We start from the raw sequence: 12,968 nt of genomic DNA on the forward strand, positions 1-12,968 counted from the left end.
AAACACAAACTTCTCTGGCAAGACTGACCAGATCTTTCCTGATCCTCTGCATGTGAAAATGTGGGAGATAACAAACCACACAGCACACTTTGGGGTGAGAAGTGATGGTTTTTACTGCAAGCATCAAACTGCATTTCCATCAAAGAGGAAACTAATGCAGACATCACTCTGTCCCTCCTCAGCACCAAAAGTCTCTGCTCTACTTCCTCTTCCTGTGTGTCAGGCAGCAGTGCATCCTCCTGCAGTCTTCAGTGTGCTCCTCCTCCTCCTCCTCTCCTTTGCCACATGTCCTGGAGCAATGCCCACTGCAGCTCTTTTTTGACTGCTTGGTGTCTGTAGAATAGAAGGAAGAGAGCTATGTCTGCAGTGACTAATTCATCAGGGTCAGCAGCACAGAAATCCCTCCACTGCACAGTCAGTGTTCTCCTTGCAGTGCCCACAGCCACACTGCTACCTGGGAATGGACCATGGGCACTTGTCTCAGCAGTGGTTTGAGTATGTACTACTTGGCCAAGGGCAAGAGTGAGCCAAAGACACTGCTGCCAATTACATGGGCTGGAAGACTTGGTTCAAATGTCAAGCTGAGACCTCAGTGCTGCCACTGATGAATTTACCTCTGCAGTCACACCCTGGGTGCTCAGCTCCAGGTGAACTGAATTGCTATGGTCCTATCTGCTCATGCCCAGCTACCATGATGAATTTAAGAGGTCACTCTCTTAAGATGATGCCCAGTTCAAATGGAGATGAGGATGCCCAGTTCAAATGGAGATGAGGATGCCCAGTTCAAATGGAGAACCCCAAATGCTGGATGTCTACATGTAGGATGATGTGATTCCAGTGCAGAAGTCTCACCAGCTGAACCCAGCCAAAACCTTAGAATCATAGAATCAGTCAGGGTTGGAATGGACCACAAGGAGCAGCCAGTTCCAAGCCCCCTGCCATGCCCAGGGACACCCTACCCTAGAGCAGGCTGCACACAGCCTCACACAGCCTGGCCTCAAACACCTCCAGCCATGGGGCCTCAACCACCTCCCTGGGCAACCCATTCCAGCCTCTCACCACTCTCCTGCTCAACAACTTCCTCCTCACCTCCACTCTGACTCTCCCCAACTCCAGCTTTGCTCCATTCCCCCCAGTCACTCCCTGACAGCCTCAAAAGTCCCTCCCCAGCTTTTTTGTAGCCCCCTTCAGATCCTCGCAGGCCACAAGAAGGTCCCCTGGGAGCCTCCTCTGCTCCAGCCTGCACAGCCCCAACTCTTTCAGTCTGTGCTCACAGCAGAGCTGCTGCAGCCCTCTGAGCATCCTCCTGGCCCTGCTCTGGACACACTCCAGCATCTCCACATCCCTCTTGTGTTGGGTGCTCCAGACCTGGCTGCAGCACTCCAGGTGGATACCCACACCTACTTGCCTGGAAAAGTCTTTTTTCCACCTTAGTTCCTTCGTGATTCTCTCTTATGTCTCATCCTGCTCCCTATCATTTGCCATCTCACCTGGGGTGGCCATCAAGGCCATGAGAAAAACAGCAAACACAACATAGATGAACTTCATGGCTGGAGCACAGCAGGTGTGGGGTGAAGCCTTGCAGAGAGGTCTTGAGTTTGCTGAGTGGAAGGATGGAGATCCTGGTATTTATAGGCAGAGAGGACAGTGCTAAGGAGGAGCATGACTTGCCTGCTGTGCAGGGACACATTGTTTGCTGCTGAGTGGGGATGTTATGTCACTCCAACCCAGTGGCCACCTGACTCTCTGGCCACTGTGTGCCCATTTGGCACAGGCTCTTTGAAGAGATCTCATGTGGCCTCTACAGGTGACTCTCCCTTGGGAGCTGGGCTCCCACTCAGTCTGACTGCCAAAGCTTTTGAGCAGCTTGGGCTACCAGTCCCTGCTCAGGAGGACTTGCTGGTGGCTTGCAGGGGTGGCTGTGGTAGGCAGTGTAACAGCAACCAGTCTGCAATCTCTTCTTCCTCCCTTCCAAAACAAAGACCTGAGAGCATCCAGCAGAGGGCTGTGAGGATGATGAGGGGGCTGGAGCACTGCCTGGTGAGGAGAGGCTGAGGGACCTGGGACTGCTTAGTCTGGAGAGGAGAAGACTGAGAGGGGATTGAATCAATGTTTTTCAATATCTGAGGGCTGGGGGTCAGGAGTGGGGACAGGCTCTGCTCACTGCTCCCTGGGATAGGACAAGCAGCAGTGGATGGAAGCTGCAGCACAGGAGGTTCCAGCTCAGCACAAGGGGGAACTTCTTGGCTGTAAGGGTCCCAGAGCCCTGGCACAGGCTGCCCAGAGAGGTTATGCAGTCTCCTTCTGTGGAGCCTTTCCAGGCCTGTTTGGATGTGTTCCTCTGTGATCTGTGTTAGATTGTGGGTCCTGCTCTGGCAGGGGGTTGGACTGGATGACAACCTTGGGTCCCTTCCAACCCCTGACATCCTGTGAGCCTGTGATCCTATGACTGGTCTTATGCAGACCAAAGCCTTCCCATCTGCATGCCAGGACCTAGACCCTCTACTAGAATGTGAAGTGCTGTGGCACTGGATGTGCAAGTTGTTATGAATTTGGAATAAGCTTCCCTGCAAAAACATTCTGACTGCCTGAAGGTGAGGACAGCAGGCTGAAGTCATCTGGGCCTCAGTGCAGTTGCCTGAATGCAGACAGCACCATTTGAGACCTCCTGAAATCTTCCAATTTTCTCTTACTCTCCTAGATCAGAAAATAGAATCACAGAATCAAGCAGGTTGGAAGAGACCTCCAAGCTCAGCCACTCTGGCATCTTGGGTACATATCTGAGATGTCCCAGCTGCTCTCCAGCTGTGTGTCTAGAGGGTGATGGCCACCCATGGTTCTATAGCTGCCAGCCATGTATAGAATCATAGAATCAAGCAGGTTGGGAGAGAGCTCCAAGCTCAGCCAGCCCAACCTAGCACCCAGCCCTGTCCAGTCAACCAGACCATGGCACTAAGTGCCCCAACCAGGCTTGGCTTCAACACCTCCAGGCACAGAGACTCCACCACCTCCCTGGGCGGCTCACTCCAAAGTGCTAAGTGAGCATCCTGTTTGTAGTCACTGTCCTGGAAATCTCCTCTTGCATGAGCTCAGACCCCCAGGAGCTCCCCAATATGCACCAACTGAACAACACCTGCAGGAGAAAGCAGAGTGAGGCTGTGCATGCTGCCGTGGCACCACCTGCCTGACTGCTCAGCTTGCATGGACTGAAAGACCACCACTGTAGGTCACCACACCTGGAACTGAGCTCCTGTCCCCTAGCACATGTAGGAGGTGAAGGCTTCCTGTTATGCCAGGTGCATCCAGGTCTGGAGCTCGTATTACAAGAGGGCTGTGGAGATGTTGGAGAGTGTCCAGAGAAGGGCCAGGAGGATGCTCAGAGGCTGCAGCAGCTCTGCTGTGAGCACAGACTGAAAGAGTTGGGGCTGTGCAGGCTGGAGCAGAGGAGGCTCCCAGGTGACCTTCTGGTGGCCTTCCAGGATCTGAAGTGGGCTACAAAAAAGCTGGGGAGGGACTTTTGAGGCTGTGAGGGAGTAACAGGACTGGGGGGAATGGAGCAAAGCTGGAGGTGGGGAGATCCAGAGCCTGTCCTAATGCTCTGTGTGGAGCCATGGGGACACAAAAACCCACACCAGACACACACACACACAGAGTTACTTCTACTTTTTTTCCCCCTCTTTTTTAATTATTGCAAGGAGGGGATGACAATTGGGTTAGAGAGTTGAGAAGCTGCTCCCAGAGCCACCACGATGGCTCTTCTTCCCCAGGTGCTTCCTCTTTGGCTCCTATTTCCCCTTCCAGATGGGTGGGATGCAGCAGTAGTACTTGCAGTCAGAGGAAGTGGACCACACATCCACCTTGGAGCATTTGGTGGAGCAGTACCCAACGCTGTGGCAGTACTTTACGTGCCCATATCCTGCAAGGAGACAGAGAGAGAGGGGTCAGGAGAGGATAGGTGCCTCTGTGGCCCTCTGCAATGCCCTTTTGTTACCTCCAACTGTGAGTGCAACTGTGGTCAGAATCATAGATTCAGTCAGGGTTGGAAGGGACCACAAGAATCATCTAGTTCCAAACCCCCAGCCCCTCCCCAGCCTTGCTGCCCTTCTCTCAACACCTTCCAGCACCTCAACATCTCTCTTGAATGGAGGAGCCCAGAACTGGACACAGCACTCAAGCTGTGGCCTGAGCAGTGCTGAGCACAGGGGCACAAGAACCTCCCTTGTGCTGCTGCCCACACTGCTCCTGAGCCAGCCCAGGATGCCATTGGCTCTGCTGACCACCTGGGCACTGCTGCCTCCTCTTCAGCTCCTCTCTCCCAGCACCCCCAGCTCCCTCTCTGCCTGGCTGCTCTCAGCCACTCTGGCCCCAGCCTGCAGTGCTGCTTGGGGTTGTTGTGGCCAAAGTGCAGAACCCTGCACTTGGCCTTGTTCAGTCTCATCCCCTTGGCCTCTGCCCACCCATGCAGCCTGGCCAGGTCCCTCTGCAGGGCTCTGCTACGCTCCAACAGCTCCACACCTGCTCCTAGCTTGGTGTCATCTGCAAACTCACTGCTGCTGGACTCAATGCCCACAGGTCTGTCTGGGGTTGGTCCTTATTTCACTGTCCCTGGAAAGAAGTCCTGGCCAGCTTTTAGCAGCCTCCTCCATATTAGTGATTGCATTTTAAAGAGGTAAGGTTAGTTTAAAAGAATCTCAGCTGGTGTCAGCTCCTCTCACCCTATTCTCCATCTTACCTGGGGTGGCCAGGGAGACCAGTAGGAAGACAGCAAAGACAAGGTAGAGGAACCTCATGGCTGGAGTTGAGCTGGGATCTCTGCAAGGCTGGAGAGAGGAGTCTCAGAGAGAGCTGGAAGGGAGGATGTGGCATACAGGGAGGCTGAAGCTGCTGGTTTTTATAGAGCACTTCCCTGCTGAGTGGAGGATGGTGAGGAGAGAGTGGGAATGAGTCCAAATCTCTTTATCCCTGGACTTGCAGTGATGGCACAAGAACCAGAGTTCCCCATGTGCACCCAAGTGGGCTGGCAGCCACCTCCTCACCCCAGCAGCAAGTAGGATTTCAACACACTGGCTTTGATGAGAGCACAGATGAAAAGTGGTTATCAGCAGCAGAGCCAGCTGATGGGTCACAGGGACCTGATGGGGATCTGCAGGCACAATGGGGAGTGGGGAACAAGATCCCTATCACAGCCTTCCAGGCCTTTCTTTCCCAACCTCTGGCACTTGGGCTCAGGCTGAGTTGTGGCCAGGGCACACAGATAACTCTGCCTCCATTGTCCAGATTCATCCCCATGAGGGATGCACTGTTGGCTGGGAAGAGACCTCTGTTCCCAGCTCCATCTCTGAGGAGGACCACATCTACAACATTCCTCTGATCAATGGAGCAAAGCTCCTGGCCACTGTAGCATCTTTTGTTGTGCCCTTTCACTCCACTCAGCCATGGGCAGGAGCACTGGGGCTGGGAGCTCCTGCTAAGCCAGCTGCACTTTGATCATCACCTGCTCCTCACAACCCCCTCCTGGGCTTTCAAACCTGAGCAGAGCCCTGCAAAGGAACTTTTCCAACCACAGATCACTGGGCTCTTTAATGGATTTATAAACAGACAGGGGGGGACAGGGGATGGGGAGTGAAAAAAAAAAGGCAACTGGTGAAGGGACAGAAGCTGATGATGATCCAAAATTAGGGAATATCCTCAACCCTGCACCTGCAAAAGGCAGCAGATGGATCATAGAATCACAGAATCATAGAATCATAGAATCATAGAACCAAGCAGGCTGGAAGAGAGCTCCAAGCTCAGCCAGGCCAATCTATCCCCCAGCCCTCAACAAGCAACCAGACCATGGCACTAAGTGCCCCAGCCAGGCTTGGCTGCAACACCTCCAGGCACAGAGACTCCACCACCTCCCTGGGCAGCCCATTCCAATGCCAATCACTCTCTCTGACAACAACTTCCTAACAACATCCAGCCTAGACCTGCCCTGGCACAGCTTGACACTGACCCCTTGTTCTGTTGCTGGGTGCCAGGGAGAAAAGCCCAACCCCACCTGGCTACAGCCTCCCTGCAGGCAGCTGCAGGCAGCAATGAGCTCTGCCCTGAGCCTCCTCTGCTGCAGGCTGCACACCCCCAGCTCCCTCAGCCTCTCCTCACAGGGCTCTGCTCCAGGCCCCTCCCCAGCCTTGCTGCCCTTCTCTGGACACCTTCCAGCACCTCAACATCTCTCTTGAATGGAGGAGCCCAGAACTGGACACAGCACTCAAGGGGTGGCCTGAGCAGTGCTGAGCACAGGGGTGGGCAGAAGAACCTCCCTTGTCCTGCTGCCCACACTGCTCCTGAGCCAGCCCAGGATGCCATTGGCTCTGCTGCCCACCTGGGCACACTGCTGCCTCCTCTGCAGCCTACTTGCAAGTCTCAGCATGAGGGCAGCAAAATGTCTGCTGCTGTCTCAGTGGCAGTTAGACTAAAGATGAGAACTTGGAAAACATTTCTAAACTCTGTACAAATGATGTGTCTGAATTCCTTACAGCCAGTTAGGGAGGAGGCTTAGGATACCATAAGAGGGTGCCTGGAAAACAGCAGATAAAACCCAGAAAAACATCCAACCCAACCCAACCCAAAACAAACAAACAAACAAAAACCCCAACCTGACATTGCCATTAAAAAAAGAAAAAGCTTAAGGAAAGCTCAGCACAAGGAGAACTTCTTGCCTGGAAGGGTCCCAGAGCCCTGGCACAGGCTGCCCAGAGAGGCTGTGGAGTCTCCTCCACTGGAGCCTTTCAAGGCCTGTCTGGATGTGTTCCTGTGTGACCTGAGCTAAATTGTGTGGTCCTGCTCTGGCAGGGGGGTTGGACTGGATGATCTCTTAGTGTCACTTCCAACCCTTGACATCTGTGAGCCTGTGAGAGGGGATTTTATCAATGCTGATCAATAGCTGGGGGTGTGCAGCCTGCAGAAGAGGAGGCTCAGGGCAGAGCTCATTGCTGTCTGCAGCTGCCTGCAGGGAGGCTGTAGCCAGGTGGGGTTGGGCTCTGCTGCCAGGCAAGCAGCAACAGAACAAGGGGACAGAGTGTCAAGCTGTGCCAGGGGAGGTCTAGGCTGGCTGTGAGGAGGAAGTTGTTGTCAGAGAGAGTGATTGGCATTGGAATGGGCTGCCCAGGGAGGTGGTGGAGTCTGTGTGCCTGGAGGTGTTGAAGCCAAGCCTGGCTGGGGCACTCAGTGCCATGGTCTGGTTGGTTGGGCAGGGCTGGGTGCCAGGCTGGGCTGGCTGAGCTTGGAGCTCTCTTCCAGCCTGCTTGATTCTCTGATTCTCTGATCTAAAGGGTGGGGTCCAAGAGCATGGGGCCAGCCTATTTCCTGTGGTGCCCAGTGACAGGACAGGGGCAGAGCTGGAGCAGAGGAAACTCCACCTCAGCACAGGGCAATACATTTCTTTTCCCCTGTGAGGATGATGGAGCCCTGGCACAGGCTGCCCAGAGAGGTTGTGGAGTCTCCTTCTCTGGAGAGATTCAAAACCTGTCTGGATGTGATCCTGTGCAACCTGCTTTGGGTCACCCTGCTGTGGCAGGGGGGGCTTGGGCTTGGTGATCTCCAGAGGCCACTTCCAATCCCCATCATTCTGTGACTCTTTGACCTGGCCCCCAGGAACAAACCACAGCTTTCCCAGGTGTTGCTTTTCATGGATCAAGGACTTTTGTCTTTGCCATGTCTTCTTTTTCCTGGTCATCACTATCCCACTCACTTCAGTCTTCCCCCAAAGGTCATATCATGATTCCCTGTCATTTTCAGAGCCCTTAAGCCCTTTGAGTGCTTCCTTGGAGCACAAAGCTGGATGAAGGCACTTGAAAGGGCTGCAGGGTGCAGTGTGTACGTCCTGTGCTTTAGGAGCTCAGCTTTTGTTTGCCCATGGAGGACAATTGGTGCTGGTTTCCCAACGCCATAACATTGCTCACTTGTGCCTGCAACCCCAAGTTTCCCTGCAGAGCTGGCAGGCAGGCAGAAACTCCTTGTTCTGTATTCTCTAGGTAGCCATTCCTGCCTGTAGAGCAGAGAGCAGCCTTCCCCTGCCACTGAATTAAGGTTTTCTTTGTTATCTCTTTAAGCAAGAGCAGATCCACTGGAATGTTAATCCTGTCATCTGATGCTTTGCAGCCCCTTTCAACTTCAGCCTGCAGGGAGGCTGTAGCCAGGTGGGGTTGGGCTCTGCTGCCAGGCAAGCAGCAGCAGAACAAGGGGACAGAGTGTCAAGTTGTGGCAGGGGAGGTCTAGGCTGGATGTGAGGAGGAAGCTCCTGGCAGAGAGAGTGATTGGCATTGGAATGGGCTGCCCAGGGAGGTGGTGGAGTCTCTGTGCCTGGAGGTGTTGCAGCCAAGCCTGGCTGGGGCACTTAGTGCCATGGTCTGGTTGCTTGGCCAGGGCTGGGTGCTAGGTTGGGCTGGCTGAGCTTGGAGCTCTCTTCCAACCTGCTTGATCCTATGGTTCTGTGATTCTCATTTGTGAGCAGAGGGCTGGAACACCTCTGCTAGGAAGACAGCCTGAGACAGTTGAGGTTGTTCAGCCTGGAGAAGAGAAGGCTTCAGGGAGACCTTATCATGGCTTTCAGTACTTAAAAGGGGGTTATAAAGAACCCAGCAGGGCACGTTGGTGCCAGTGGAGAGCTGGCAGCCCTCTGGCCAGCAGGGCACTTTGGTGCCAGTGGAGAGCTGGCAGCCCCTGGGCAGCAGGGCAGGTTGGTGCCAGTGGAGAGCTGGCAGCCCCTGGGCAGCAGGGCAGGTTGGTGCCAGTGGAGAGCTGGCAGCCCCCTGGCCAGCAGGGCACGTTGGTGCCAGTGGAGAGCTGGCAGCCCCCTGGCCTGCAGGGCACGTTGGTGCCAGTGGAGAGCTGGCAGCCCCCTGGCCAGCAGGGCAGGTTGGTGCCAGTGGAGAGCTGGCAGCCCCCTGGCCTGCAGGGCACGTTGGTGCCAGTGGAGAGCTGGCAGCCCCCTGGCCAGCAGGGCACGTTGGTGCCAGTGGAGAGCTGGCAGCCCTCTGGCCAGCAGGGCACTTTGGTGCCAGTGGAGAGCTGGCAGCCCCTGGCCAGCAGGGCACTTTGGTGCCAGTGGAGAGCTGGCAGCCCCCTGGCCTGCAGGGCACTTTGGTGCCAGTGGAGAGCTGGCAGCCCCTGGGCATCAGGGCACGTTGGTGCCAGTGGAGAGCTGGCAGCCCCTGGGCAGCAGGGCAGGTTGGTGCCAGTGGAGAGCTGGCAGCCCTCTGGGCAGCAGGGCACGTTGGTGCCAGTGGAGAGCTGGCAGCCCCTGGCCAGCAGGGCACGTTGGTGCCAGTGGAGAGCTGGCAGCCCCTGGCCAGCAGGGCAGGTTGGTGCCAGTGGAGAGCTGGCAGCCCCCTGGCCAGCAGGGCACGTTGGTGCCAGTGGAGAGCTGGCAGCCCCCTGAGCAGCAGGGCAGGTTGGTGCCAGTGGAGAGCTGGCAGCCCCTGGCCAGCAGGGCACTTTGGTGCCAGTGGAGAGCTGGCAGCCCCCTGGCCAGCAGGGCACGTTGGTGCCAGTGGAGAGCTGGCAGCCCTCTGGCCAGCAGGGCACGTTGGTGCCAGTGGAGAGCTGGCAGCCCTCTGGCCAGCAGGGCAGGTTGGTGCCAGTGGAGCTCTGGCAGCCCCTGGGCAGCAGGGCAGGTTGGTGCCAGTGGAGAGCTGGCAGCCCCTGGGCAGCAGGGCAGGTTGGTGCCAGTGGAGAGCTGGCAGCCCCTGGGCAGCAGGGCAGGTTGGTGCCAGTGGAGAGCTGGCAGCCCTCTGGCCAGCAGGGCACGTTGGTGCCAGTGGAGAGCTGGCAGCCCCTGGGCAGCAGGGCACGTTGGTGCCAGTGGAGAGCTGGCAGCCCTCTGGCCAGCAGGGCAGGTTGGTGCCAGTGGAGAGCTGGCAGCTCCTGGCCAGCAGGGCACTTTGGTGCCAGTGGAGAGCTGGCAGCCCCTGGGCAGCAGGGCAGGTTGGTGCCAGTGGAGAGCTGGCAGCCCCTGGCCAGCAGGGCAGGTTGGTGCCAGTGGAGAGCTGGCAGCCCCTGGCCAGCAGGGCAGGTTGGTGCCAGTGGAGAGCTGGCAGCCGGCTCTCGGGGAGGAGATATTGCTGTTGTCTGCCCGGGTGGGTGGATGCAGCTGGTGAGGGGTGAGGAGAAGCCCCCTGGCACAGGGCCGTGGCTGCTCTTTGTGAGCAGGAGCAGCGGGTCAGGGTGACACTGCCCACAGCAGCAGGCACACAGCACCTGCCGGGAGGGGGATTTGCTCAGGCTGCTCCTCTGCTGCCCTCCCTGTGCCTGCAGTCCCTCTATAAAACCCAGAGCCTCCCAGGCGCCTCCTGCAGCCACCTGCGACCCTCCCTGCTCCCAGCCTGCTGAGATCTCGCCTGGCCTCCAGGCATGAGGCTGCTCTGCTGGGTGTTTGCTACGCTCCTGCTTTTCTCCTTGGCCAGCCCAGGTAAGGCAACCCTGCATGAGGGCAGAGAAAGTGAGGCTAAACCCAGGGCTGGGGCTGCGTTTGCCTGCTCCCTCTCCAGCCTTTACACCTCGGGGTGGAGTGAGCTGCTTTGCCTCCCCCAGCTATGGCAGTGCAGATCAGCTGCTTGAAGCTGGCTTTGATGATTCACCCAATTCAGCTTCAGCTTTGGGGGGAGCTGAGTTCCACACTGCATGTGCCTGTCTGTTGTGAAAGGCATCTTGCCAGCAAGCTGCAGCCCTGATGTTGGTGGAGAGATGGCACCTAAGTGTCCACAGAATGCAGCAGGCTGGAAGAGAGCTCCAAGCTCAGCCAGTCCAACCTAGCACCCAGCCCTGCCCAACCAACCAGACCATGGCACTGAGTGCCCCAGCCAGGCTTGGCTTCAACACCTTCAGGGATGGCTATTCCACCACCTCCCTGGGCAGCCCATTCCAATGCCAATCACTCTCTCTGCCAGGAACTTCCTCCTAACATCCAGCCTAGACCTGCCCTGCCACAACTTGACACTGTCCCCTTCTTCTGTTGCTGCTTGCCTGGCAGCAGAGCCCAACCCCACCTGGCTACAGCCTCCCTGCAGGCAGCTGCAGGCAGCAATGAGCTCTGCCCTGAGCCTCCTCTGCTGCAGGCTGCACACCCCCAGCTCCCTCAGCCTCTCCTCACAGGACTGTGCTCCAGGCCCCTCCCCAGCTTGGTCCAGCAGTCCCCCAGCTCAGTGGCAACAGAAGGCAAGGGTCCCACCACAGCATCATTGAGTCATTCAGGTTGGGTAAGACCTGTCAGATCATTGAGTCCAAACATCAACCCAGCACTGCCAAGACCATCACCAAACCAGGTCACTGAGCACCACATCTGCATACTGAGGACAGACCGAAAGAGTTGGGGCTGTGCAGGCTGGAGCAGAGGAGGCTCCCAGGTGACCTTCTTGTGGCCTTCCAGGATCTGAAGGGGGCTACAAAAAAGCTGCTGGGGAGGGACTTTTGAGGCTGTCAGGGAGGCAGGACTGGGGGGAATGGAGCAAAGCTGGAGGTGGGGAGAGTGAGAGTGGAGGTGAGGAGGAAGTTGTTGAGCAGGAGAGTGGTGAGAGGCTGGAATGGGTTGCCCAGGGAGGTGGTTGAGGCCCCATGGCTGGAGGTGTTTGAGGCCAGGCTGGCTGAGGCTGTGTGCAGCCTGCTCTAGGGTAGGGTGTCCCTGGGCATGGCAGGGGGCTTGGAACTGGCTGCTCCTTGTGGTCCCTTCCAACCCTGACCGATCCTATGATTGTATGAGAGGCCTGGAGCAGAGCCCTGTGAGAAGAGGCTGAGGGAGCTGGGGGGGTGCAGCCTGCAGCAGAGGAGGCTCAAGGCAGAGCTCATTGCTGTCTGCAGCTGCCTGCAGGGAGGCTGTAGCCAGGTGGGGTTGGGCTCTGCTGCCAGGCAAGCAGCAAGAGAACAAGGGGACAGAGCCTCAAGTTGTGCCAGGGGAGGTCTAGGCTGGATGTTGTTAGGAAGTTGTTGTCAGAGAGAGTGATTGGCATTGGAATGGGCTGCCCAGGGAGGTGGTGGAGTCTGTGTGCCTGGAGGTGTTGAAGCCAAGCCTGGCTGGGGCACTTAGTGCCATGGTCTGGTTGACTGGCCAGGGCTGGGTGCTAGGTTGGACTGACTGAGCTTGGAGCTCTCTTCCAACCTGCTTGATTCTATGGTTCTATGCTTCTATATCATTTAAATCCTGTGTGAGTCTAACACAGAGGTCCTGTGCATCAGTGCCACCCTGGAGTCAATGAGTAGGTAACTTTAGGAGCTCTGCCCTCCTACAACCTCTGTCATTTGGTTTTCTAACCCATCTCTCTGTCCCTCTCATCACAGGGTGTGGGCAGTATAAGGGTGCTTGTGATGGGTACTGTGCCCACTTGTGTGCCAAAAGAGACGAGTGGACCTTCAGCCACACCTGCGGGAAGATGTACTGCTGCATCCCCCCACCCAAAAAGGGAAGATGACTGTGACAGGGCCCAGCTGTGGAGGAAGAGCAGCACTCATGGAGGGGCTCCCAGCCCTGTGCTCATTTTGTGATGCAGACCTTCAGTGTTGTGAAGTAAATAGAGGCAGATCTGACTTCTGTGTGCTGTGTGATTCATTCACATGCTGGGGTGGGGAGCACCAGGAGAGGTTCTACAGCAGAACTCCACCTGGAGTCCTGGGTGCAGTTCTGGAGCCTCCAGCACAAGAAGGACATGGAAGTGTTGGAGCCAGTCCAGAAGAGGCCACCAAGATGCTGAGAGGGCTGCAGCAGCTCTGCTCTGAGCACAGGCTGAGAGAGTTAGGGCTCTGCAGCCTGGAGAGGAGAAGGCTTCCAGGAGACCTTGGAGTGGCCTTCCAGGATCTGAAGGGGGCTACAGGAGGGCTGGGGAGGGACTACTGGCAAGGTCTGGTAATGTAAGGAGGAGGAGGAATGGGTTTGAAGTGGCAGAGGGGAGATTGAAACTGGATGTTAGGCAGAAATTGCTTGCAGTGAGGGTGGTGAG

General features: G+C 56.7%; 2 protein-coding genes across 2 annotated transcripts; one reads left to right on the forward strand and one right to left on the reverse strand.

The window, feature by feature from the left end:
• Positions 1-3,715: 3,715 nt before the first annotated feature.
• On the reverse strand, positions 3,716-4,824 carry LOC135177173 (cygnin-like). Its single transcript, XM_064146817.1, has 2 exons — positions 4,733-4,824; positions 3,716-3,916 (listed from the first exon to the last, which is right to left on the reverse strand). Exons 1-2 carry the CDS (start codon positions 4,788-4,790, stop codon positions 3,786-3,788), a joined length of 189 nt encoding a protein of 62 aa, XP_064002887.1. The 5' UTR covers positions 4,791-4,824; the 3' UTR covers positions 3,716-3,785.
• A 5,432-nt stretch (positions 4,825-10,256) lies between these two features.
• On the forward strand, positions 10,257-12,558 carry LOC135177174 (small basic protein 1-like). The gene is made up of 2 exons (XM_064146819.1): positions 10,257-10,450; positions 12,313-12,558. Exons 1-2 carry the CDS (start codon positions 10,393-10,395, stop codon positions 12,441-12,443), a joined length of 189 nt encoding a protein of 62 aa, XP_064002889.1. The 5' UTR covers positions 10,257-10,392; the 3' UTR covers positions 12,444-12,558.
• Positions 12,559-12,968: the final 410 nt, after the last annotated feature.

The sequence above is a fragment of the Pogoniulus pusillus genome, chromosome 7, assembly GCF_015220805.1.
Source record: "Pogoniulus pusillus isolate bPogPus1 chromosome 7, bPogPus1.pri, whole genome shotgun sequence".
Classification (NCBI taxonomy): Eukaryota; Metazoa; Chordata; class Aves; order Piciformes; family Lybiidae; genus Pogoniulus; species Pogoniulus pusillus.